Source organism: Clinocottus analis, unplaced genomic scaffold, assembly GCF_023055335.1.
Source record: "Clinocottus analis isolate CAN_PGR_092001 unplaced genomic scaffold, fCliAna1.0.p SCAF_67, whole genome shotgun sequence".
Lineage (NCBI taxonomy): Eukaryota > Metazoa > Chordata > Actinopteri > Perciformes > Cottidae > Clinocottus > Clinocottus analis.
In genome coordinates, this window is record NW_027176226.1 from 114,238 (window position 1) to 141,970 (window position 27,733).

Consider the following 27,733-nt stretch of genomic DNA (forward strand, 5'->3'; position numbering starts at 1 on the left):
AAAAAAACATGAACATTAACTATGATAATAGAAAATAAATCAAATCTAGCTTTTTTGTCGTATTTTTCAGTCTTTTCCATTTATTTTTCCATTGTGTTTCATAAAATGATTTAAACTTTTTTTTACACACTCCACTTCGTCCTTTAATCCATATTTTCTGAGCGTCATCTCAGCCGTAATCTCCTGCTGATGAAACGTAGCTACATGTGGGAAAGTGATGCAGATGTTGTAACTAGACTTTGTGGTTTAGACGCTTTGCAGTGGAAACGTGATAAATACAATTTACAGAATAAACAACAGTGAGTCTTAATCATTTTTAATGTTCCAGCTCAACTGTTAAATGCAACTTAATGACCTGGAAGACAGTTCCACTTTGATGTGGCTTGAAACAAATTAATTATTACATATTGCTATGAATAATTCATACATGTCACCTTAGTGAGTCACTATTGTGTCTCCACACTGCCTTGTTGTGCTACTTATTTTTTGTGTCTTTTTCTGAAAACTGGGTTTCATAAATCGTGCGAGAGGTCATTGTGTCATACCTCATCAAAGTGTCACACTGTAAAGATGCAAATTTAAGTTTAAGTTTGATGTTTTACAGTCGGTCTGGTACCCCTGGTTATCTCACTCGTACCCCTGGTACTCTCTTTCACTCAGGGATCACTGAGTGATCCCACTGAACATGAAACATTACTGACTCCTAGAAGCATGGGACACTGTGTGTGTGTGTGTGTGTGTGTGTGTGTGTGAGTGTGTGTGTGTGAGTGTGTGTGTGTGTGTGTGTGTATGTGCGAGAGAGAGAGAGAGAGTGTGTGTGTGTGTGTGTGTGTGCGTGTGCGTGTGCGTGTGTGTGCGTGTGCGTGTGCGCGTGTGTGTGCGCGTGCGTGTGCGTGCGTGTGTTTGCGTGCGTGTGTGTGTGTGTGCGTGTGTGTGCGTGCGTGCGTGTGTGTGTGTGTGTGTGTGAGAGAGCAGACAGGTGCAGGTCGTTTCATTCAGCAACAATGTTGCAGTGTGTGTCTCTGCTGCAGTTTACAACATTGTTGATAAATGAAACGAGCGACACCTGTCTGCTCTCACTTTCCCGCTCTTTCTGCTGTCGTGTTGAAACAGTCTTTATTCTTTATTCCTCATTCCTCATTCTTTGTTCGTTATTCTTTCTTTTTTATTCTTTATCGCTCAGACTCATCCCAGCTGCACTTTTGGGAGACCAATAAATATAATTTGACCTGATCCAACATTCTGACAGTAACTTTGAAGAAGACGAAGAGATTAAGCATCAGCTAGTTCCTAAATGAAGACGAGCACCAGAACCAAAACCAGTACCAGAACCAGTAGCACAACCAGGACCTGAACCAGAACCAGGGCCTGAACCAGGACTTGGGACAGAACCAGATCCAGGACAAGGGACAGCACCAGCACCAGAACCAGAACCAGAACCAGAACCAGCACCAGAACTAGAACCAGTACAAAAAGCAGAACCAGAACTATGACCTGAACCAGGATCAGAACCAGGATCAGAACCAGGACCAGAATAAGCCCGCAGCAGCTAGCAAGTGAATAAATATGGTTGTATTTATTACATTTTATGTTTAAAACAAAGCGAGTAGAACAGTAATTCATAGATGTCTCTATCAAAGGTAAAGGGTCAATATGAACTATATATTATGATTATATTGCTTGTAATTAGGATGAAGTGAACTCCTGTTGAGCATTTTAACATGACAGTGTTTAATAATACTACAGAAAGATAAAACAGATTAAAATATGACAGTTTTGCAGAGCCTCCACAAGATGGCGCCGTGTCACATAAATGAAAACCCTGATGGAAACAAACCCCAGTGGGGAAAAAGTTCTATATTATTAAAAGTTAGTTACTTTATTAATTGGTCATGTTAATGATTTAGTAACAGACTCCATTTCATTACAGAAGAATATGCATTTTAATTTAAATACTTTTGTATTCGTTAAGTTTAAACATTACAATATGTCCTCTCGTACTCAGAAGTTGCACGTTTAGAATAAACAATGAAGTGCCCATTAACTGAGATGTCGTCTCAGTGTTCGTGTTCTATAAGACATAGATTATATGTATACTATATGAGATATAGATGACATATGACATGTATGATCTATATCTTCTAGAACATGTCGTCTCTTGTCGGGTCAGAGCAGAAACCTGAAGGGTCACATTCTTCTCTTCCCTCCTGAAACTTCTACTGTCACTTTCTGTTGTCTGCAGCAGCGCCGGAGCGTTTCAGCTGATTATCAGGTGAATATATTAATGGATCATAATGTAGCTCAATATGCTGTTAGTTTATTATCAGGTAAATATATGAATGGATCATATTATAGATCAGTGCTGTTAGTTTATTGTCAAGTAAAAAGACGAGTTTGGATCGATTACCTGAAGTAAGCCGGACTGTGAAGGCTGTTTAACTTCACCTGATCAGGATGAAACGGGGAACAAGCAGGACGGTGTGACGTCATTAAAGGTAATCTGGCGTTTCCTTTAGAGAGTTTAATGTTGAGAGACGGCGCTTCACTTTAATGAAGGCCGTCGTGTTTACAGGTGAGTGAGTGCAGGTGCGCAGGTGAAGCAGTTTGAGGCAGAAGTCAATGCATGTTACGCAACAAAAGGTTTTTAAATACATATTTTACTACTTTGAGTTTATTGCTGAGTCTATATTTATTTCACCAGATCTCAATGAGAGAAGTATGATGTTGATGTGACGTTTAAAGACGACATTTAAGATTCCAGTAGTTAAACTGAAGAAGGGGGAGGAGTTACATTTTATATGTATAAATACATATAACATGTATATTTATACATACATAATGTGTTTGAAGGGCCAACACATTATAGATAGATAGATATGTACTTTATTAATCCCCAAGGGGAAACTTGATGTATGTATGAATACATAAATACACACATAATAATAATGTATAATATAGTAACATTGTCCCTAAACTATGAATCTGGTTTGTGGGAGCACAGAACAAAAGACATGTTGAACATAATAAAGGTGTTTTAGATCACTTAGTCGTGGATTATTCTTCCAGGTGGTGAACCTGCGCTGGTCTTCGTGGAGTTGTTCTCTGAAGCTCTCAGCAGAGAGACGTCATGGCGTCTGCAGCAGCAGGTGAGTCCAGTCAGACCTCATGAGTTCCTGTCTCTCTGAGCTCACAGATCACATGTAGTCAAACACTGTGAGCTCACATAATACAGTCCTGCAGTATGAAACATGAGGAGCACACGCTTCACTTTCAGCTCTGACTGATGCTGCGTTCACTATTATTCACATTTACAGTTTCTTCTTTAAACATCATGATTTATGTTTATCTTTGAGGACACTGATACTTTATTCACTTCCCTTCATTTCTTTGAGTGTTGTGCTCTGCAGCCGCTCTGATGCTGTTTCAGTTTCTCCTGTCATGTTGTTGTAATGAAGCTGCACGGTGGTGTAGTGTAGTAGCACTGCCGCCTCACAGCGAGAGGGTTCTGGGTTTGGTTCCCAGTGTGGGCGGTCCTTTTTGTGGAGTTTGCATGTTCTCACCGTGTCAGCGTGGGGTTCCTCCAACAGTCCAAAGACATTCAGACGACTCTAACCTGCCCCTAGATGTGAGTGGTTGTGTTCTCTATGTGAGCCCTGAGAGAGGTTGGACACCTGTCCAGGTGAACCCTTCTTCGCCCAATGACACCTGGGATCAGCTCCAGCACCCCTGGAACCCTTATTAGGATAGGTGAATTGATAAAGTAACGTCATTGATAATATAGAGGGAGCAATTCACCAGTTTCCAGCAGAGCACCTTGGCCTCAGATGTGCAGGTGCTGACTCTCACCCCTGCCGCTTCACATGCTGGAGGTCACGTTCTGAGGAGGGAAAAAGGACAACATCATCTGCAAACAGCGGAAGGCGATCCCAAGACCCCCAAACCTAACGTTCTCGACCCCCGGTTGCACCTAGATATCCTGTCCTTTAAAGTCACGAACAGGACCGGTGATGAAGGCAGCCATGGAGGCCAACACTCACCTGACTTATTACTGAGGATACGATCACAGCTCCTACTGCAGTACAAAGACCGGATGGCCCATTGCAACAGGTCCGGCACCCCATACTCCTGCAGCACCTCCCACAAAACCCCCCAAAGGACCCGTTGAAAGTCTCCTCCAAGTCCACAAAGCACATGTTCACTGGTTAAGCAAACTCCAGGACCCCTCCAGTAGTCTTGCGAGGGTAAAGAGCTGGTCCACTGTTACGAGACGGAATCCGCACTGCTCTTCTTGAATCTGAGGTTCGACAAGCGGTCGGCGCCTCCTTTCCAGCACCCTGGAGCCTCCTTTCCAGCACCCTGGCATAAGCTTTCCCCGGGAGGCTGAGCAGTGTGATAGTTCGAGCACACTCTCCGGTCACCTTTTTAAAGATCGGAACCACCACCCGAAGTCCATGGGCACTGTTCCCGACAAAAAGGCTAAAAAGATGTGTCAGCCAAGACAGCCCAACAATGTCTAGCGCCTTCACCATCTGAATATATGTTTAATATTCTAAATCAATACCTCATCTCCTCCACAACAATCAGTGTGTTACTCCTCGCAGGCGCAGACAAGCAACCCTCAGGAACTGATTGTTCCTCATGACAGTTCCCATGATCGGTTCTTGACTTGTTTTTCAACAACAATTCAATTTAATTAAATATTTCATGTGAATTCCTCAATGTTGTGTTTTCTTACAGTCTCAGATGATCTGCAGCCTGTGAAGCGGAGCAGCAGCTATGAATGGCTGCCACCTTATAGTGAGTTAAACTGATCAGAATTATTGTTCTGTTTATTAACATGTAGTTACCGTGTTTATAGGTGGTGGGTCACTGGTGAATGTGGGGAAGTTTCAAGATGACAACAGCTGACCCATTCACTGTAGTCCACCTTTAAAAAGCTGTGACTTCCTCATTTGTTCTGAAGCTAGTTTTATTGATTTCATTTTGGTTGTAGTCTTCAGTTGAAGAGTATTTAATTTACTAACTCAGTGTTTCCTCCTCAGTGTCTGAGCTGAAGGTTGTTCTGTTGGGGAACAGCTGGTCTGAGAGGAGTTCAGTGGGGAACTTCATACTGGGAGACACTAAGTTCACTGATGAAGAACCAGATGAGTGCCTGATAGTCAGAGGAGAGTTACAGGAGAAACAGATAGTTGTCATCAACACTCCAGATCTGCTGCAGCCCAACATCTCTGAAGACAAACTAAGAAGACATGTAGAAACCTGTAAGAACCTCTCTGGTCCTGGACCTCATGTGTTCCTGCTGGTTCTCCAGCCTGAAGACTTCACTGAAGAACTCAAAGAGAAGCTCTGCAGAGTCCTGGACCTCTTCAGTGGTCAATCATTTGATCATTCATTGGTACTGATATCAACACCCAGAGAGGAGAGTTCAGCCTTCATGGACAAAGACCAGCCCTTAAAGGACCTGATCAGAAAGTGTAGATACAGAAACCTGAACCAGAAGAACCTTGAACGTGCAGAGCTGTTAGCACGTTTGGGTCAAGTTGTGAAAGAGAACAATGGACATATGAGCTGTGACGTCTTAGAGGATGAGGGTTTGACCTGGACACCAAAGTCTGACGACATGAAGCCATCTTTAAACCTGGTTCTGTGTGGGAGGACAGGAGCAGGGAAGACTTCAGCAGCCAAGGCCATTTTAGGTAAGACAGAGCTTCATTCAGTCTCCAACTCACCAGAGTGTGTTAAACATCAGGGAGAGGTGAGTGGACGTCAGGTTTCTCTGGTGGAGCTGCCGGCCTTGTGTGGAAAACCTCAGGAGGAAGTGATGGAGGAATCCCTCAGGTGTATCTCCCTCTGTGACCCTGAGGGCGTCCATGCCTTCATCCTGGTCCTTCCTGTGGGTCCCCTCACTGATGAAGACAAGGGAGAGTTAGAGACCATCAAGAACTCTTTCAGCTCTTCAGTCAATGACTTCATCATGATTCTGTTCACTGTGGACTCAGATCCTGAAGCTCCAGCTGTCGTTACGTTTCTGAAAAAAGATAACGGCATCCAAGAGCTCATTCAGAGCTGTGGAGGAAGATGTTTTGTCCTCAACATCAAGGACCAGCAGAAGATCCCAGAGCTGTTGGATTCTGTGGAAAAGATGAGAGTTGAAGGATCCAGATGCTTCACAAAGGACATGTTCACCAAGTCTCTGATGGAGAAGGTTGTAAACCAGGAAAACATTAACACAACACTTAAAGCTGAACTTATGGATCTAAAACATAAAGGTAAGATTGGAACAGAAGATGAACATCAGAGCAGAGAGAGTCTCAGGATGGTGCTGATCGGGCCGACTGGCAGCGGGAAGAGTGCAACAGGAAACACCATTTTGGGCCAAAAACATTTTGAATCTAAAGTCAGCTCAATGTCAGTGACCAAGTTGTGTCAGAAAGCAACAGGAGAGATTGATGGACAGCCTGTCGTCATAGTCGACACCCCCGGCTTGTTTGACACGACTCTGACTGATGATGAAGTTCAAGAGGAGCTTGTGAAATGCATCAGCTTGTTGTCTCCAGGACCTCATGTGATCTTACTGGTGCTGCAGATCGGCCGCTTCACACAAGAAGAAAAAGACTCTGTGGAGCTCATCAAGAAATATTTTGGTAAGAAGTCTGCAGATTTCATCACCATCATATTCACCAGAGGAGACGATCTGGAAGATACAACAATTGAGAATTTCATAGAAGAAGGCAGTGATGACTTGTTGAAAAAACTCATAAATGACTGTGGAAGAAGATACCAGGTCTTCAACAACAAAAATAAAACAGACCGCACACAAGTCAGAGAGTTGATGAAGAAGAGCAACCAAATGATGAAGGAGAAAGGAGGCAGCTGCTTCACCTCAGAGATGTTCCAGGAGGCCGAAGCAGCAATACAGAAGGAAGTGGAGAGAATCCTGAAGGAGAAAGAAGAAGAAATGCAGAGACAGAAGGAGGAGCTTCAAAGAAAACATGAAGAAGAAATGGAAGCAGTGAAGAGAAGAATGAAACAACAGAAAGAAGAAACTGAACAACAGAGAGTCAAACAACTTAAAGAAATGGAAGAAAACATCAACAAGGAGCGATTGAAGAGAAAGAAAGAAAAGAAGAGAAGAAAAACGGAGGCCGGAAAGAGGAAAAGGCAGGAAGAACAACAACAACGAGCCCGGGAACAAAAACTTGTAGCTCTGGAGAAAAAGATAAAGTCAGAATCAAAAGAAAAGGAAACCATTGACAGAGAGTTAGAGCAAAGTAGAGAAGAGATGAGAAAACAAGGAGAAGACTGGGAGAAGGAAAGAAAGGAATGGTGGAAGAAACGACATCAAGAAGATGAACAGAAACAACTTGAGGAGCAAAGTAAACTTAGAAAGCTGCAAGAAGAATACAACAAAGAAAGAGAAAAACATGACATCACAAGAAAAGAAGAAGATCAAAGAAGAAGAGAACAGGAGGAGAAGAAGAGTAAAGAACTTGAGAAAAACTACAAGAAGAAACTGAAGGAAATGAAGAGTAAATATGAAGAAGAGGCCAGAAAACAAGCTGAAGAGTTCAATGAGTTCAGACAGAAATACACCAAAGACTTCACGCTGGTGGAGAAGCACAATGAAGAACTACAGGAACAAGTGAAGGAGACAGAAGGGAGGTATGGAAGAAAGAACATGTTCCTCCCCTCCCACCACATTTTAATGAGAGACTTTGCTCTCGTACTACAAATGGAGGACATGAAGAAGAAACATGAAGAAGAAATAAACGAACTAATATATAAATCCAAAGACAAATGTGTCATCCTCTGATCTTCCCACCGATTGATCCTCAGTGTGATGTTAGCAGATGGAACAACGGTTGAATATTGAAAGAACAATTTTATTATTTTAACTTTCCTTTTGTAAATATTTTTTCACAAGGAGAGTTTTTATTCCCCATGTATTTTGTGGTTTTCTGGAAACTTACATTTGTTTTTCTTTTTGGAAAAGGTGTCTAATCAATACCGCAGCTAATTAGTGTTGTTACGTTGTCGCGTTACGTTGTCGCGTTACGTTGTCGCGTTACGTTGTCGCGTTCCGTTGTGGCGTTACGTTGTCGCGTTACGTTGTGGCGTTACGTTGTGGCGTTACATTGTTAGGTTACTTTGTTAAGTTACTTTGTTAAGTTACTTTGTTAAGGTACTTTGTTATGTAACTTTTAGGATTCTCTTTATTGTTGAAAAAGCTAAAGTTATCTTCTTGTGTGTATTTTTTTAAATATGTTTCTTGTCTATATTCTTCACTGTCTTATGTAAAGCACAAGGTGAGACACAAATAAACTTTCCTTTGGACATTTGTGACTTTGTTTGAAACATCTCAACGACTACCGGATAGATTGTGATGAAATGTGGGTCATCATTCAGGATAACCTGTCATAACTTTATTGAGTCTTCATCACGGAACAATCCTCAGGTTAATAATAGATAATCATGGAATAAATAAAGGTGTATCCTACACAAACATGTGATATATACATACATATAAATACATATATACATATATGTATGTATATATATACATATACATGTATATACATATACATATACATGTATATACATATATATATATGTATATACATAGATATACATATACATGTATATACATATATATATATACATATACATGTATATACATATACATATATATATATATGTATACATATATATACATATATGTATACATATATATATATATATGTGAACATATATATATATATATATATGTATATATGAATTTACTTTTAAACCCAATTAAATCATGTTCTAACCATAAATAATATTACATAAAACTTATCTGAAACCATCCTGAAATTAAGAATTCAAACAATTTAGCTTTTACGATAAACCAAAATTTGAACTTCAACGTGACGTAGTTTAACCTCAATAACATTATATATGTATGTATTTCGGCAATATTCTTTGGTTGAACTCCTATACAGCATGTTTCTGTTGATCTGCAAAGCATCATGGTCAAAATTCATTCCCGGTTAAATCTTACAGTAACACATGTTGCTGTGACTCACAACACAATAATTTTGATCATTTCTTGCATACTTGCCTCTTTGACACAATATTGGAGCAAACGTGACAACATTTCTGACCAGAGTCCACTTCAACAGCGAGGTAAGGAAGCTCATTATTATGCCTACGTTTCCTTTTTGACAGCATTTTGTAACTGCATATTAAATACAGTCTGCTCAAGTAAAGTCACTGTGTAATGTGACTGAGTAGGGAGACGCTGTCCTGCACTAGTGAGCTAACGTTAGCATACTGCACTAGTGAGCTAACTGCATGTATGCCTGCTTATAGTGTGAGTGTCTTTTAAAATATAGCATTTACAGGACTTTTACTACACTTGGGGATTTTTTTTTTTTCCAAGGCCTTGAAACATTTTAAATTCCAAGACTTCTCCAGGTTTTTCATGACCGCACGAATCCTGGTTTTAGAATGTTTTTTTAATCCTGCATATTCTCAAATATTTATATACATTTATGGAAAAAGTCAGAATGACCGTCATGAAGTACTGAGTGAGCAGTTAGTCGGCAATAGGAGTATGAACAGCAGCGAGAGAGAAGTTTTGAACGTGTAAAGGCAGAGAGACTCAGTGAAGCTCATGATGAGCTTTGATGTATAAAAATCAGTAATACATTAGAGACACTGTAAACATCAAACGTTGGCGTTTTATTGATCAGTGAACACTCATGTGGAATATTGATACAGAGTCAGTGATGTGCAATGGATTGTATTCAATTGTTAGGTAGAAAACAAGATGTGCAGTGACAATACTGTCAGTTTTACTTTTGACCATCAGTAGTTATCACCAGGAGAGGACGCTGCGAGTTGCGCAACAGGTTCAGCGAGACCGGGCCCTCCGTTAATCTTGTGTGTGGCATCCTGTAACTTTTTCCGTTTAAAACATGATCAACATTAGCGGGGGACCGGTCGAGTTGTGAAAACGTTGTGGAGCCGTCTAGAAGCACTTGCGGTGGACGATGGCCGGGCCGGATTCGTCGTACTCCTGCTTGCTGATCCACATCTGCTGGAAGGTGGAGAGGGAGGCCAGGATGGAGCCGCCGATCCAGACGGAGTACTTCCTCTCTGGGGGAGCAATGATCTGGAGGAGGAAGGAGAGACATGTTAACCTGAACACCGACTCACAACCAGCTCAGGGTACGCTGCTGGGACTTCCAGTAAAAAGTAGCTCATGGGAGAGTTTTGATTAGTTTAAACTGAACCTTGACATCTGTTCTAGAGTCTCTAGGAAACCGATGACAAGTCCACTAGGGGCAGTAGAACCTTTAAAGACCAAGTCAGTAGAGGCGTCATACCTTCAAGTTGGACTGAAGTGTACTCAAACAAGTTTTAGCGACAGGACTTTTCCTGAAAATACAATTAAAATGTCCAGCAACTTTTTTTAAGCTACTATACCTTGATTTTCATGGTGGGCGGGGCCAGGGCGGTGATCTCCTTCTGCATGCGGTCGGCGATGCCGGGGTACATGGTGGTGCCGCCTGACAGCACGGTGTTGGCGTACAGGTCCTTACGGATGTCCACGTCACACTTCATGATGCTGTTGAAGGTTGTTTCATGGACGCCACACGACTCCATTCCTGAACACAAAGAACCACCGTCAAAATATACCCGTCTGTGACCTCAGACAAGCTCAAAAATCTTGATGCTTTGCAGAATTAGCAAATTGAAAGCTAGACTGCATTGCCCATAAAGTCAAAGAAGCAACAAAGAGACGAGCCAAGACCGGACTGCCTTCTCATATCGTGCAGTTTCAAAAACATGCTTTTTTGTGAGAGTTCTCCAACGATATGGTCGGAGTCAGGAGTCGGGACCCACCAAGGAAGGACGGCTGGAACAGCGCCTCGGGGCAGCGGAACCTCTCGTTGCCGATGGTGATGACCTGTCCGTCGGGAAGCTCGTAGCTCTTCTCCAGCGAGGAAGACGAGGCCGCCGTCTGCATCTCCTGCTCGAAGTCCAGAGCCACGTAGCACAGCTTCTCCTTGATGTCTCGCACGATCTCACGCTCGGCTGGTGTTCAAGGGTGGAAACACATTTCAGTTACAGAAGACAGCGTAAAGACTTTGTCCAACGGTTAGTTTCAGTCCAGGAGCTCGTACCAGTGGTGGTGAAGCTGTAGCCTCTCTCCGTGAGGATCTTCATCAGGTAGTCGGTCAGATCTCTGCCAGCCAGATCCAGACGGAGGATGGCGTGAGGAAGAGCGTAACCCTCGTAGATCGGCACAGTGTGGCTGACGCCGTCACCAGAGTCCATCACAATACCTGTTAGAGGGGAAGACGGCAAGAAAACCAACATCTCAGGTACTTGTGACATCATTTGTTTAGCAGGAAGGCCGTCATCAGTCCTGAGCTTACCTGTGGTACGACCGGAGGCGTACAGCGACAGCACGGCCTGGATGGCCACGTACATGGCAGGACAGTTGAAGGTCTCGAACATGATCTGCAACCAAGAGAATCAGCAGGTGTCACTTAAGACCAAACAAAGTAGCTCGTTCCCCAGACTGGTCTTGATGGGATCCAAGCATCGACCCACCTGCGTCATCTTCTCCCGGTTGGCCTTGGGGTTGAGTGGTGCTTCGGTCAGCAGGACCGGGTGCTCCTCAGGTGCAACGCGGAGCTCGTTGTAGAAGGTGTGATGCCAGATCTGCAGAGGACGGGACAGACGGGTTAAGGTTGTTGCAGAACGGTCAAAACGGCAGCGTGAAGCTCAGGTGCGCAGCAGGCGGACGCCTCTACCTTCTCCATGTCGTCCCAGTTGGTGACGATGCCGTGCTCGATGGGGTACTTCAGGGTCAGGATGCCTCTCTTGCTCTGGGCTTCGTCTCCCACGTAGCTGTCCTTCTGTCCCATTCCCACCATCACACCCTGCACACAGACACACCTTTAGGGTCACACGCTCCCAGCATGCACCTGGGGGGGGGGGGGGGGTGGACGGCCTTTAGCCAACGTACCTGATGTCTGGGGCGACCCACGATGGAGGGGAAGACGGCGCGGGGGGCGTCGTCACCGGCGAAGCCGGCCTTGCACATGCCGGAGCCATTGTCCACAACCAGGGCAGCGACGTCGTCATCCATGTCTGAAGAACAGTTTGAGCAACACGGCGGTTAGATTCCTGCAACAAACACGGTGCACTTATTGACTTTAGTATCGTTTCTGTCGTCTTGTTATCCATAAACCTGTAAACCAAATGAAAGCCTGTTCCTTATCGATTCTCACAAAAACGTTTTAAAAACTAGTAAAATGACTCAAAGTAACTAAGACTTTGTTTCCATGAGAAGACTTTTGGAAACAGCTCGGCGTGGTCCAGTCTACAAGTTCTGCTCTTATAGGCTCTTCTGAAGATTATGTTCTTTAGTCATTGCAAAATACACAAACTTCCCATTTGACTTTAAAAAAAAAAAAGTGCTTTAAACATTTTTCGACCTTCTTGTTTTCAGTTCTGCAATGTTGACTCAACCGAGTAATCATGCCAATAGGATGACTTAACCGTGGATTCATTCCTCTGGCTAAGCTGAACCAGAGGAGCATCCTGCTGGCAGGGCGAGGCAAGTCGTCCAACCGGATGAACTTTTTATTTTCTCGTCCCATCCTGTCAGGACATTCTCAAACAAGTTGAGACAGAACACAAGCCCCGCCCCTTTAACGAGCCCCACTCCGCTCTGCATGTCACGGTTGACGCCTTTATATCAAACTGCACCCTTTTTAAAAGTCACCTCCCTCCTCCAGGAAGCCACCAGAACGTTGCGCAACTCAAATTTTGACGTTTCCTCTTTTCAGCTAAAAGCAGTTAAACCACAAAGTGACTTCAGTTCCTTGCACATTTTTTGAGCGGCTGCTTCCTCCAGTTTTCACTACAGAAATATTAAAGGCTCAAAGTGCAAAGAGTGCTAAAGTTAGAGTTTAAGTCTCATATCTGCTTCCTCATACGCGCAGAGATCTTATCGCTGACAGGCTGCTCTACTCGGAATACTTGACAGTCGAAAACTTTTGCAGCTCGTCAGAAAGTTAAATATCAGTTTAAAAACAACTTCAACGTCACGTGACCTGTGGATTTACTTCATCAACGTGCAACTTCACCGTAAAGAGATGAACGCTAATCTGCTGTTTTAAAAAGTTTTCCAGAACAAATTCAGCTCGCGACATGAATCTACTTGTAAAAAAGATGAGCAACACGCGTTGACGAAGGGAAGGCAGTGATCACCTGTCGGACACACACCTGCAGAGTCTCTGGGAGCAGCGACATGAACACAAGTCTACAGGAGCAGTTTAGCGCGGAGGCATGTCGGGTAAAAGCGCGTAAAGGCACGCAGCAACGGCGCTGCGTCTTACCTGTGCAGGTGAGTCTCGGGTGTGAGTCTGTGCGAGGACTGCGGCTGGTTATGAAGCTCATGAGGACAAGCCCCGCCCCGCGCCAGGTTGTCCTTAAAAGGTAACGTTCTCCCAGCGGGCGCTCTCATTGGTCCAGGTGAGCAGGACGCGCGAGACCTTTAAGGATGTGTCGAGGACTTCTGCTTTGCCTTGTGGAAGAGTCAAGAGTTAATGCTACTGCTGCTGCTACTAACGCTACTGCTGCTAATGCTGCTGCTGCTACTAATGCTACTGCTGCTGCTGCTATGGCTGCTACTACTAATGCTAATGCTGCTAATGCTGCTGCTGCTACTAATGCTAATGCTGCCATGCTACTGCTGCTAATGCTGATTCTGCTAATGCTGCCATGCTACTGCTGCTACTAATGCTACTGCTGCTAATGCTGCTGATGCTACTGCTGCTAATGCTGCTGCTGCTACTAATGCTGCTGCTGCTGCAACGGCTGCTACTACTAATGCTAATGCTGCTGCTACTAATGCTAATGCTGCCATGCTACTGCTGCTAATGCTGCTTCTGCTAATGCTGCCATGCTACTGCTGCTACTAATGCTACTGCTGCTAATGCTGCTGCTACTAATGCTACTGCTGCTAATGCTGCTGCTGCTAATTCTGCCATGCTACTAATGCTGCTGCTACTACTGCTTCTGCTAATGCTGCTTCTGCTAATGCTGCTGCTACTAATGCTGCAGCTACTAATGCTGCTGCTACTACTAATACTGGAGCTACTAATGCTGCTGCTGCTACTAATGCTACTGCTGCTAATGCTGGTGCTGATGCTACTAATGCTGAGCTGATGCTGCTAATGCTACTGCTGCTAATGCTGTTGCTACTAATGCTACTGCTGCTGCTAATGCTGTAGCTACTAATGCTGTAGCTACTAATGCTGAGCTGATGCTGCTAATGCTACTGCTGCTAATGCTGTTGCTACTAATGCTACTGCTGCTGCTAATGCTGTAGCTACTAATGCTGTAGCTACTAATGCTGCTGCTACTAATGCTGGAGCTACTAATGCTGCTGCTACTACTAATGCTACTGCTGCTGCTAATGCTGCTGCTACTAATGCTGTAGCTTCTAATGCTGTAGCTACTAATGCTGCTGCTACTACTAATGCTGGAGCTAGTAATGCTGCTACTACTAATGCTGCTGCTAATGCTACTGCTAATGCTGCTGCTACTAATGCTGCTTCTACTACTAATGCTGCTAATGCTGCTGCCACAAATGCTATACATGTATATAATATGCCTCGGAGGGCTTTACAATCTGTACACATACAACACATTTTCATTGCTGTGTAATCGCCTAAAATTAATAAATTGTCATTTCTTGAGCTTCAAATAAACGTTTTGTAAGTGAAACGTCTTCACAGAGTCGGCCATGTTTCTACAGGAGCCCGGAGCGGACAAACCAAGCGCCTTGAGAGAGAAGCTGCATAAAACATTCACTGCTTCAGATTGTTGTAATTACTCTTTACAGGAAAACTTCACTCCTGAAGGTATCATCAGTATATCGATAGCTTGTCGCGTGTTACCTGAAAGTATTCAGTCATTAAAAATGATAATACACTTTAGTTTGTTGCCAAGCACTTTGGCTTGGTGACCAATAAACATTCAAATAGTGTAAGACCTTGTTTAAAAATAGAAAACGTGAAAATAAAACAAACCAATAAATAAAGAGTATGTTAAGGTTAGTATTAAAGCGTTTAGACCCAGTCTGGCTTCATAGAAGCGACCTAAACCGGCTGGGACAAGAGGAGAGAAAGAACTGATACAATCCTCACGCGTTAGCTGTTTCTAATGAGTTTTCTTTGACCGATTGAGTGTCAGACATTTGCTGTGAACGCTGTTTTATGAATGGGGAACGTCAGAAGTTCTGCGTGTCAAACGGCCGATGAGGAAACATGACCAAATAAGGTGTCAAAAGGCTGAAGGGTGAGAAAAGAATGCATGTGAAGCAGGGCGTGCCCGAGGTCATGTGACTTCTTGGAATGACTAATGAAGACAAACCAGAAGACAACACTAGACCTCACTGCTGAAGGCCGTGAAAGAGCTGAACGACTCGGGGAGATCCAGGAAATAGCGTTCGTACGGTGCAGCTGCCTACAAATGTGCTATCGGGGTCGATAAGTTTACTGTTGCCTTTAATTGAAAAGTCAGTTATTTCTGTGACTGCACTGCATTTTCTATAACATATTTTGCTTTTTGTTTTTAAATCCTGTTTTCTCTGCTTTGTTTTATATGAAGCACTTTGTGTCCCTCATCTGCTGCTCACTCTGATCCACGTCATCCTAAATAAACTCCATTACAAACTCACCGGCTACTGCACTGACCTTTATGTTCAAATCAAAACCCACAGTCATGCTTTTAATGTTATGTTTTTTGTAGTTTATTGCTCTTTGATTTTAAACATTTATAGAGTATTAGAAAAAGTGCTTTATAAATAAAATGTATTTTATCCTTCAAATCATTTGTTGCTGAAGTTGATCATTTCTTGGGCCAGAAGATTTAGCCATCTGATGCTAAAAAAGGAGCGGGAATGTCAGAGCGGCGGGAAGCGAACAGTTTAATTTGCCCTTACTGCATAAACTGGGGAAGAATAAAAGGAATATTTGCAAAAAAAATATCCAAGTCTAACATTTTGTGAAGAAATCCCGTTTGTACAGTACTTGGCTAAAGTTAAAAATGGCCACCAGGTGGGAGTATCCACCAACACTTGTGTTGACGTCACCTGAGAAGCTTCAGTACCAACGCCCCTTACGTGTAAACCATGTTCACGCTCTTTGATGTACAGGAATAAAGACTAAAAAGACAGGAAGTACAATTTTGTGTACTCCACAGCAAGAGACGACGTTAGAGACGTTATAAACATAAAATGTTTTAATGCATTTTGCTGATCAGTGAACAATCCTGTGGGATATGGATACTGTTAGTCACCGACAAAATCAATGATTTACAACTTATTGCGTTCAACGGTTAGAGGTCAGAGGTAGAAAGATGTTCAGTGATGATGCAGAGTCTCCAGAAGGCGTGAAAGCTGTGACTCAGACCAACATGTTCACAAGAGGTTCAGCGGCGTGAAGACACTCGTGAGTAAAGACGCTCGAGTCGTCTGCGTGGCGTCTCGAGTCTTTTAGTCCGTTCACACAAGATGGACGGGGTGCAGGGGGAGAGGGTGTGGGGGGTCCGGATGGACGCCGTGGAGCCGTCTAGAAGCACTTGCGGTGGACGATGGCCGGGCCGGATTCGTCGTACTCCTGCTTGCTGATCCACATCTGCTGGAAGGTGGAGAGGGAGGCCAGGATGGAGCCGCCGATCCAGACGGAGTACTTCCTCTCTGGGGGAGCGATGATCTGGAGGAGGAAGGAGAGACATGTTAACCTGAACACCGACTCACAACCAGCTCAGGGCACGCTGCTGGGACTTCTAGTAAAAAGTAGCTCATGGGAGAGTTTTGATTAGTTTAAACTGAACCTTGACATCTGTTCTAGAGTCTCTAGGAAACCGATGACAAGTCCACTAGGGGCAGTAGAACCTTTAAAGACCAAGTCAGTAGAGGCGTCATACCTTCAAGTTGGACTGAAGTGTACTCAAACAAGTTTTAGCGACAGGACTTTTCCTGAAAATACAATTAAAATGTCCAGCAACTTTTTTTAAGCTACTATACCTTGATTTTCATGGTGGGCGGGGCCAGGGCGGTGATCTCCTTCTGCATGCGGTCGGCGATGCCGGGGTACATGGTGGTGCCGCCTGACAGCACGGTGTTGGCGTACAGGTCCTTACGGATGTCCACGTCACACTTCATGATGCTGTTGAAGGTTGTTTCATGGACGCCACACGACTCCATTCCTGAACACAAAGAACCACCGTCAAAATATACCCGTCTGTGACCTCAGACAAGCTTCAACAATCTTGATGCTTTGCAGAATTAGCAAATTGAAAGCTAGACTGCATTGCCCATAAAGTCAAAGAAGCAACAAAGAGACGAGCCAAGACCGGACTGCCTTCTCATATCGTGCAGTTTCAAAAACATGCTTTTTTGTGAGAGTTCTCCAACGATATGGTCGGAGTCAGGAGTCGGGACCCACCAAGGAAGGACGGCTGGAACAGCGCCTCGGGGCAGCGGAACCTCTCGTTGCCGATGGTGATGACCTGTCCGTCGGGAAGCTCGTAGCTCTTCTCCAGCGAGGAAGACGAGGCCGCCGTCTGCATCTCCTGCTCGAAGTCCAGAGCCACGTAGCACAGCTTCTCCTTGATGTCTCGCACGATCTCACGCTCGGCTGGTGTTCAAGGGTGGAAACACATTTCAGTTACAGAAGACAGCGTAAAGACTTTGTCCAACGGTTAGTTTCAGTCCAGGAGCTCGTACCAGTGGTGGTGAAGCTGTAGCCTCTCTCCGTGAGGATCTTCATCAGGTAGTCGGTCAGATCTCTGCCAGCCAGATCCAGACGGAGGATGGCGTGAGGAAGAGCGTAACCCTCGTAGATCGGCACAGTGTGGCTGACGCCGTCACCAGAGTCCATCACAATACCTGTTAGAGGGGAAGACGGAAAGAAAACCAACATCTCAGGTACTTGTGACATCATTTGTTTAGCAGGAAGGCCGTCATCAGTCCTGAGCTTACCTGTGGTACGACCGGAGGCGTACAGCGACAGCACGGCCTGGATGGCCACGTACATGGCAGGACAGTTGAAGGTCTCGAACATGATCTGCAACCAAGAGAATCAGCAGGTGTCACTTAAGACCAAACAAAGTAGCTCGTTCCCCAGACTGGTCTTGATGGGATCCAAGCATCGACCCACCTGCGTCATCTTCTCCCGGTTGGCCTTGGGGTTGAGTGGTGCTTCGGTCAGCAGGACCGGGTGCTCCTCAGGTGCAACGCGGAGCTCGTTGTAGAAGGTGTGATGCCAGATCTGCAGAGGACGGGACAGACGGGTTAAGGTTGTTGCAGAACGGTCAAAACGGCAGCGTGAAGCTCAGGTGCGCAGCAGGCGGACGCCTCTACCTTCTCCATGTCGTCCCAGTTGGTGACGATGCCGTGCTCGATGGGGTACTTCAGGGTCAGGATGCCTCTCTTGCTCTGGGCTTCGTCTCCCACGTAGCTGTCCTTCTGTCCCATTCCCACCATCACACCCTGCACACAGACACACCTTTAGGGTCACACGCTCCCAGCATGCACCTGGGGGGGGGGGGAGGTGGACGGCCTTTAGCCAACGTACCTGATGTCTGGGGCGACCCACGATGGAGGGGAAGACGGCGCGGGGGGCGTCGTCACCGGCGAAGCCGGCCTTGCACATGCCGGAGCCATTGTCCACAACCAGGGCAACGATTTCGTCATCCATGTCTGAAGAACAGTTAGAGCAACACGGCGGTTAGATTCCTGCAACGACAAACACTGCGCAACAACATATGTAGACACACTATTCAGTAAAAAGTAAAACCTCACTTTCAACTACTTAAACTAGTGAAGTCCTGAGTGCAGAACACAAGTCAGAACGACTGAGGCGATGATGTCATCAGTTCCTCACTACAGACTTTTTCAAAAGCCACAAAATCAGGAATGTGAACCCGGGTGATGCAACAGCACTTTGCGTGTTCCTGGACTGGAAGCTAAACTTCCTGCACATCTCGAGCTCCTCCTGCCGGCGGTCTGACCAGATAAACGGGTTCAGGGCGCCTGAAGGGTTCCCGCTCTCGAGCAGACGCCACCCAGGAGCCGGTCGGAGCGCCACATCACCCGCTATGTTAGCAGCAAACATGGCCGACGCCGCAAGATACATTTTTATCTTCGCAATCAAAATTGTTAAAGAACATAGTTGTTGTTTTAAAGTAAACGGGTTCCTCAGCGAGTGCATGTATTCACTCAGGATGCTCAACACGGACCGCACACGAGGGCAAACACACTATTATTATGATCACTAATGATTCACAAGGAGAAATAATGATAATCTGAACATCTGAAGACTTTCAGAAAGATCATAAGCCGACTCTTTCAGACACAACACGCCTCTACTGGCTTCATGTTGTACCTGCAGCCTGTTCACCCTCATGAGACGAGTGGAACTACAGGGATGATAAACTAGGAAGTGTTTGAAGGGATGTCCTGAGGGGAGGGCGGCCGCTTCCTGCAGCCGTCACTCAGACAGTTACCACACGCACACACACACGCACACGCAGACACACACACACCACGAGGGCCTTCAGGGCAGCTGGTCTGGTTTATCAGAAGCATCTAAAGGACTTATCATTTACTGGTCGTGTCATTGAGCTCAACCTGCTGCTGCATTTAAAGCTCCGTTTGACTTTAAAAAGACTAGTTAGTATTTAAAGGTTCTGACCCGATGGGTTAAAACCCTTCAAGAGCAGTGATGACCCATGAGAAGAAAGTTACAGTATGTGACACTGAAGGCGTGGCAGCGTCGGTCAAAGTGCACTTCATACACTGATTGTGCAATACTGCTGTTGTGTCTTATTGTGTCTACTTTAAGTTCATTCTAATTCTGTGTGTTAGAAGCAAAACAAGCTTTTACTTGTTCAGAGAATCTTACAAATATTTTTCAAATTGCATTAAAAAAGACAATTTCTGAATCCTTTTTTTTTTTTTTAAAGACATAAACATGAATCTGTGAGCTTTAAAAGATTCACAGGACTAATTAAACTCCATGAACATATTTCCTTAAGGTCACTGCTTCCTCACCTGTCTGTCACGCACCTGAGGAGATTCAGTGAAACATTTGTCCTGAAATTAAACTACTGGAGGAGTTCAGCGTGGACACATTTCTGACAGAACCTCTAGTCTAGAACCTCTAGGACATATAGAACCTGTAGAACATGGAGTGTAGCAGCAGCAGCCGCGGGCTCTTACCTGTGCAGGTGCGTGTCGGTGTGAAGGTGTGAAGGTGTTTGGTTCCGGCCCACTGTGTCCGGAGGAGCGGCCGCGGCTCTTTATGCGCGTGCAGGACTCCTCGCGCTGTCCATGTAAGGTAACGTTCTCTCAGCTCGCGCTCTGATTGGTCCAGGTGAGCAGGGCTCCTCAGGTTGTCTCAGCACGCGACCTGATTGGCTGCAGAAGGCGTCCGTCAGGTTGGGTGAGGGAGAGGTGGAGGCGCCGATGGGGGGAGGGGGGGGGTCGGTGGGAGGGGGTCGGTGGGAGGGGGGGATGACAAGAACACAGCAGCTCTGTGATTGGCCCGTCAGACCGGAAGAGCGATCACGTGTTCAGCGTCTGTGGGGGAGAAAACTTACAAAATACCTCAACATGAACTGTAATACTCAGTGTAATACTTCAATATTAATTGTAATACTTAACTATAATATTAACTGTAAACAGTTATTTTGTGCTCATGGAAAAATAAACTTTAAGTTACTAAACTAAGAAGTTTGAAAAAGTTTTTTATTTCTGTAGAAAACTCTTTAATTAATAAATATCAGGTACTCTGTACTACCTCTTCAGGTACTCTGTGTACTACCTCTTCAGGTACTCTGTGTACTACCTCTTCAGGTACTATGTATACTGAGATGTAGTAACAAATACAATATGTACCTCTGAGGTGTAGTACAGTAAAATGTACATTATGTACCTGTGAGAAAAAGTACATTTACTCTGAGATGTAGTACAGTATAAAGTACAACATGTGCAATACCTCTTAGACGTAAAAAGTACATGTACCTGTAAAAAAGTAGAATATTTACCTCTGCTATGTAGTACAGTAAAAAGTACAATATGTACATCTGAGATGTAAAAAGTACAATATGTACTTCTGAGATGTAGTACAGTATGAAGTACAACATATACAGTACCTCTTAGATGTAAAAAGTACAACATGTACCTCTGAGTACAGTACAAAGTACAATATTTACCTCTGATATGTAGTACAGTAGAAAGTACAACATATACCTCTGAGATGTAATTTCTGATGAAGTACTTGTACATTACAATACTAATGATGCTCTGTTGCTTCTAGTTCTCAGTGAATCTGTGTGTCCAGGTGTTCCAGGTGTCCAGGTGTTCCAGGTGTTCAGGTGTTCCAGGTATTGTGTCCACACCCTGAACCTGCACAGACCTGCCGCTCTGCATTCTCTCAGGTGAAGCAGGAATGCTCCTTTTTAGGACTTGTGACTTGTGACTGGACCCGGCGCTTCAGCCCGGCTCATGAACTACTCTGCAGGTAGTAGGGGGGCGGGGCCATCCAGGTGTGGCCCCGCCCCCCTCAGGTCAGCCCAAAGCATCTTCTCTTGTGTCCTTGTAAGGACTCGACTGCAGCTGAAGATCATCAGATGAGTAACCTGCTGCAGCGGGGGAGGGGCTAAAGGGAACTCCTGAACTCACCTGCACAGGTACCACAAGTACTACAGAACTCACCTGCACAGGTATCACAAGAACCACAAGTACTACAGGTACCCCAAGTACTACAGAACTCACGTGCACAGGTATCACAGGTACCCCAAGTACTACAGAACTCACCTGCACAGGTATCACAAGAACCACAAGTACTACAGGTACCCCAAGTACTACAGAACTCACCTGCACAGGTATCACAGGTACCCCAAGTACTACAGGTACCCCAAGTACTACAGAACTCACCTGCACAGGTATCACAAGAACCACAAGTACTACAGGTACCCCAAGTACTACAGAACTCACCTGCACAGGTATCACAGGTACCCCAAGTACTACAGAACTCACCTGCACAGGTATCACAAGAACCACAAGTACTACAGGTACCCCAAGTACTACAGAACTCACCTGCACAGGTATCACAAGTACCACAAGTACTACAGGTACCCCAAGTACTACAGAACTCACCTGCACAGGTATCACAAGTACCACAAGTACTACAGGTACCCCAAGTACTACAGAACTCACCTGCACAGGTATCACAGGTACCACAAGTACTACAAGTACTCTGTAACTCTCCTGCACGGGTACCACGGGTACCACAAGTACATGTGTGTGTTTATGTGATGAAATAAAATCATCATCACGTGTTTGTGTAGAATAAACCTTTATCTGTTTAATATTCACAGTATATACATCATTTTACTGATATAGATTGTTAATATACAATATAATAAAAATAATAAATGATTATGTATCATTACAGATTTAACTCCCAGCGCTATAGAAATAAATGACAAAGAGCTCCACCTTTAAAATACTAAAATACAATGAAATACATATAAATGTGCATGTGAGTGATTGTACTTTTTGTATATTTGGTTTGTTTTGCAGAGGATACTTTCCGTGTACTTTAAGTCCAGACCAGAGACTCGTCTCAGTGGAGCCGGCAGCTGCTCTCTGGCGGCCTCTAGTGGAGGAACCGAGCAGGACTCTGAGCGCAGAGAGGACAGGAAGTCCCAGCTCTGCTGCTGGAGACTCATAAACACTCTGAAATATAATATTACATCTTCAAAGAGAGCGTCAGCTGAGAAACACTCAGGGTTCAGACACATTCTGACCCATGGATTCAATGACTTTAACCAAACTTCAATGACTTTATCCACATTTCAAGGACTTTTAACCCAATTTCAATTACTTTAACCGAATTTCAATGACTTTAAACAAATTTTCAATGACTTTAAACCAAATGTCAATGACTTTTAACAACATTTCAAGGACTTTTAACCAAATTTCAATGACTTTTAACACATTTTCAATGACTTTAAACCAAATTTCAATAATCTTTAAGAAAATTTCAATGACTTTTAACCAAAGTTCCATGACTTTAAACCAAATGTTCATGAGCAAACATGTTGTGAAATGTGTGTGTAAACAGTAAAAAGTGATAAAATGTAGTATTTAAACTAACAATGAGGATTCAAAGCATACAGTAAACCTTAAATGACTCAAATGAATGAGAGACAATAGTTTGATTAAAAGAATAAACATTCATATAGATGATATTTTGAGCCTCTTTCTTTTAAAAGCAGATTCATTATTTATAACTAAATGAACGTCATGAACACATGAATATAACACATTTACAGGACTTTTACACAACTTTGGGGATTTTAATGTTTTTAATGACTTTTCCAGGCCTGGAAATAACATTTATACAATTCCAAGACTTTTCTTGTCTATATTCTTCACTGTCTTATGTGAAGCACAAGGTAGGACACAAATAAACTTTCCTTTTGACATTTGTGACTTTGTGTGAAACATCTGAACAACTACTGGATGGATTGTGATGAAATGTGGGTCATCATTCAGGATGACCTGTCATAACTTTATTGACTCTTCCTCACAGAACAATCTTCAGGTCAACATGTTAATGAGTCCAATACCTTCACAACTGAAGACATTCAATCTGCCTCAGCTGGACTCTGTGTGTGGTGGTAATAAGCTAGTGTACACACAGCGAACATCAAACCTGTTAACCATCAGCATCATAGCATTTACTGGATTTAAATCCTTTCCAGGCCAGAATTCCCCTCGGAATTTAAAAAATACAAACCGATTAACAAGTAGCGTAATAACGTAGCGTAATAACGTAACGTAACAACGTAACGTAACAACGTAACGTAACAACGTAACGTAACAACGTAACGTAACAACGTAGCGTAACAACGTAGCGTAACAACGTAGCGTAACAACGTAGCGTAACAACGTAGCGTAACAACGTAGCGTAACAACGTAACGTAACAACGTAGCGTAACAACGTAGCGTAACAACGTAGCGTAACAACGTAGCGTAACAATGTAGCTCCACAATGTAGCGCCACAATGTAGCTTAATAACAATGTAGCTTAATAACAATGTAGCTTAATAACAATGTAGCTTAATAACAATGTAGCTTAATAACAACGTAGCGTAACAACGTAGGCTAAATTGTTACGTTACGTTGTTACGCTACATAATGTAGCGTAACAACGTAGCGTCCGTCACAAAGAGACTTTCTTACGTGACGTAATTAAGAAGTCTTACAATCTTGATTTGTTCTTCTCTTCACTGCTTTCATTTGTTAACCCTAAGTTCTTTAAGAAGCTCCTCCTTTTGTTGTTTCATTCTTCTCTTTACTGCTTCCATTTCTTCTTCATGTTTTGTAAGTCATTGTTCTGTCTCTGCATTTCTTCTTCTTTCTCCTTCAGGATTCTCTCCACTTCCTTCAGTATTGCTGCTTCGGCCTCCTGGAACATCTCTGAGGTGAAGCAGCTGCCTCCTTTCTCCTTCATCATTTGGTTGCTCTTCTTCATCAACTCGTTGACTTGTGTAAGGTCCGTCGGATCGTTGTTGTTGAAGACCTGGTATCTTCCTCCACACTCAGTTAGGAGTTCTTTCAATGAGTCATCACTGTCTTCTATGTAGCTCTCAATTGTTGTATCTTTCAGTTCGTCTCCTCTGGTGAATATGATGGTGATGAAATCTGCAGACTTCTTACCAAAATATTTCTTAATGAGCTCCAAAGAGTCTTTTTCTTCTTCTGTGAAGCGGCCGATCTGCAGCACCAGTAAGATCACATGAGGTCAAAAGTTCCTCTTGAACTTCATCATTTGTCAGAGTCGTGTCAAACAAGCCGGGGGTGTCGACTATGACGACAGGCTGTCCATCAATCTGTCCTGTTGCTTTCTGACAAAACTTGGTAACTGACTTTGAGCTGACTTTAGATTCAAAATGTTTTTGACCCAAAATGGTGTTTCCTGTTGCACTCTTCCCGCTGCCAGTCCGCCCGATCAGCACCATCCTGAGACTCTCTCTGCTCTGAGGTTCATCATCACATTCCACCTCTGTCTTCTGTTTCACATCCTGCAGTTCAGCTTTGAGTCTTGAAACCTCCTCCATCAGAGACTTGGTGAACATCTTCATTGTGAAGCATCTGGATCCTTCAACTCTCATCTTTTCCACAGAATCCAACAGCTCTGGGATCTGCTGTTGGTCCTTGATGTTGAGGACAAAACATCTTCCTCCACAGCTCTGAATGAGCTCTTGGATGCCGTTATCTTTTTTCAGAAACGTAACGACAGCTGGAGCTTCAGGATCTGAGTCCACAGTGAACAGAATCATGATGAAGTCATTGACTGAAGAGCTGAAAGAGTTCTTGATGGTCTCTAACTCTCCCTTGTCTTCATCAGTGAGGGGACCCACAGGAAGGACCAGGATGAAGGCATGGACGCCCTCAGGGTCACAGAGGGAGATACACCTGAGGGATTCCTCCATCACTTCCTCCTGAGGTTTTCCACACAAGGCCGGCAGCTCCACCAGAGAAACCCGACGTCCACTCACCTCTCCCTGATGTTTAACACACTCTGGTGAGCTGGAGACTAAATGAAGCTCTGTCTGACCTAAAATGGCCTTGGCTGCTGAAGTCTTCCCTGCTCCTGTCCTCCCACACAGAACCAGGTTTAAAGATGGCTTCATGTGGTCAGACTTTGGTGTCCTGGTCAAACCCTCATCCTCTAAGACGTCACAGCTCATATGTCCATTGTTCTCTTTCACAACTTGACCCAAACGTGCTAACAGCTCTGCACGTTCAAGGTTCTTCTGGTTCAGGTTTCTGTATCTACACTTTCTGATCAGGTCCTTTAAGGGCTGGTCTTTGTCCATGAAGGCTGAACTCTCCTCTGTGGGTGTTGATATCAGTATCAATGAATGATCAAATGATTGATCACTGAAGAGGTCCAGGACTCTGCAGAGCTTCTCTTTGAGTTCTTCAGTGAAGTCTTCAGGCTGGAGAACCAGCAGGAACACATGAGGTCCAGGACCAGAGAGGTTCTTACAGGTTTCTACATGTCTTCTTAGTTTGTCTTCAGAGATGTTGGGGTGCAGCAGATCTGGAGTGTTGATCAGAACTATTTCTTTCTCTTTCCACCATCCTCTTCCTCTCACACAGTGATCTGGTTCTTCATCAGTGAAGTTAGTCTCTCCCAGTATGAAGTTCCCCACTGAACTCCTCTGAGACCAGCTGTTCCCCAGCAGAACATCCCTCAGCTCAGACACTGAGGAGGAAACACTGAGTTAGTAAAAAAACTTTTCAACTGTAAACAATAAAACTGGCTTCAGAACAAATGAGAAAGTCACAGCTTTTTAAAGGTGGACTACAGTGAATGGGTCAGCTGTTGTCATCTTGAAACTTCCCCACATTCACTAGTGACCCACCATCTATGAACACGGTAACTACATGTTAATAAACAGAACAATAATTCTGACTCTTATTAGTTTAACTCACTATAAGGTGGCAGCCATTCATAGCTGCTGCTTCGCTTCACAGGCTGCAGATCATCTGACTCTGAAGAAAACACAACATTGATTCATTCACATCAATTCTTTATTTAAAGAGAAGGAAGGATGAATTGGCATTGAATCTTTATTATTTTTTATTTGTACGTGAAGAACATAGCGGTCAATCCATTATTGTCCAGAGGTGCCGGCTCAGAGCCGGAAGGATAAACACAGCCGGAAAAGATACAGAAGCATCGGCTGTTGAACCGCCAGACTTCAGAGCAACTTCTTTCCTCCTCAACTCCCCTTCATCCACCATCACATATAAAGACCGTGGAACTTACTGTTATGCTGGTTTTGCACGTTACCGTTCCACTGCTTTGTGCACTCCCATCAGAGAGAGAGTTCCAGAGGGAGTGGGCAGTAATGGAGAAGGCCCTTCCCCCAGGCCTGGTGCTTGGACAGAGGAGGGGGGGTGAGGCGGTTGGCGTTGGCCGATCTGAGGCCACAGGTCACAAAGGTATGGAGGTGTTTATGGTTGTTTAAGGGCTTTGCAGGTGATAAGGAGAGTCTTGAACTGGATTCTTTGCTGTATGCCAGGTTTTGGAGGACTACGGTGATGTGATCTCTGGTGCGGGACTTGAAGAGCAGATGGGCAGCTGAGTACGTTTTTGTGATGTAACAAAGAATAAGGTTGGATGAAAGACATCGAGGTTACAGACTTGTGTGAATGCAGAAACAGAGGTGCCATCGATGGAGAGGGAGAAGTTGTGGTGGGATTTGTTGAGTGATTTGGGGCCAATGATGAAGATTTTGTATTTGTCGCTGTTGAGTTTGAGGAAGTTGGCTTGCATCCATGTCTTTCTCTCTGTGAGGCAGTTGCTGATGGTGGACTAGGTAGTGGGTGTGATGGATTTGGTGAAGATATAGTTGTGTGTTGTCAGAATAGAATTGGAAATGGAGGCTGTGGTGACGTATGATGTTGGCATAGAAGAGCAAGAAAAGGATGAAGACATGGGGACCAAGTACTGAATCTTGGGGGACACCTTTAAGGGGCGAAGGATCGGCAATTCATTCCCCGTCTTCACTAGTCCATGTCGATGTGTTCTTGGGCAAGACACTTCACACAGATTTGCCTCCGCAGGCT

At 44.2% G+C, this 27,733-nt stretch overlaps 3 protein-coding genes and 1 pseudogene across 5 annotated transcripts; 1 reads left to right on the top strand and 3 right to left on the bottom strand.

Annotated features, from left to right (window-relative positions):
* The first annotated feature begins 3,127 nt into the window (after positions 1-3,127).
* Positions 3,128-7,858, top strand: LOC137804848 (GTPase IMAP family member 8-like). Its single transcript, XM_068604275.1, has 3 exons — positions 3,128-3,146; positions 3,588-3,705; positions 5,044-7,858. The coding sequence occupies exons 1-3, from the start codon at positions 3,128-3,130 to the stop codon at positions 7,811-7,813; spliced, it is 2,907 nt and encodes a 968-aa protein (XP_068460376.1). The 3' UTR covers positions 7,814-7,858.
* Positions 7,859-9,702: 1,844 nt separating this feature from the next.
* On the bottom strand, positions 9,703-13,451 carry LOC137804853 (actin, cytoplasmic 1-like). 3 transcript variants are annotated; one of them, XM_068604280.1, is made up of 9 exons: positions 13,401-13,451; positions 12,023-12,147; positions 11,808-11,936; positions 11,605-11,715; positions 11,427-11,511; positions 11,172-11,333; positions 10,891-11,082; positions 10,471-10,652; positions 9,703-10,156 (listed from the first exon to the last, which is right to left on the bottom strand). In XM_068604280.1, exons 2-9 carry the CDS (start codon positions 12,143-12,145, stop codon positions 10,013-10,015), a joined length of 1,128 nt encoding a protein of 375 aa, XP_068460381.1. In that variant the 5' UTR covers positions 12,146-12,147; positions 13,401-13,451; the 3' UTR covers positions 9,703-10,012. The 3 variants fall into 3 exon arrangements, with proteins under 3 accessions (XP_068460381.1, XP_068460380.1, XP_068460382.1); XM_068604279.1 differs by having other exon boundaries at positions 12,023-12,183; positions 13,401-13,414; XM_068604281.1 differs by lacking the exon at positions 13,401-13,451 and adding an exon at positions 13,273-13,287.
* A 2,877-nt stretch (positions 13,452-16,328) lies between these two features.
* LOC137804860 (actin, cytoplasmic 2-like) lies at positions 16,329-20,345 on the bottom strand. Its single transcript, XM_068604291.1, has 9 exons — positions 20,297-20,345; positions 18,651-18,775; positions 18,437-18,565; positions 18,234-18,344; positions 18,056-18,140; positions 17,801-17,962; positions 17,520-17,711; positions 17,099-17,280; positions 16,329-16,784 (listed from the first exon to the last, which is right to left on the bottom strand). The coding sequence occupies exons 2-9, from the start codon at positions 18,771-18,773 to the stop codon at positions 16,641-16,643; spliced, it is 1,128 nt and encodes a 375-aa protein (XP_068460392.1). The 5' UTR covers positions 18,774-18,775; positions 20,297-20,345; the 3' UTR covers positions 16,329-16,640.
* A 3,982-nt stretch (positions 20,346-24,327) lies between these two features.
* LOC137804849 (GTPase IMAP family member 8-like) lies at positions 24,328-27,440 on the bottom strand (annotated as a pseudogene).
* Positions 27,441-27,733: the final 293 nt, after the last annotated feature.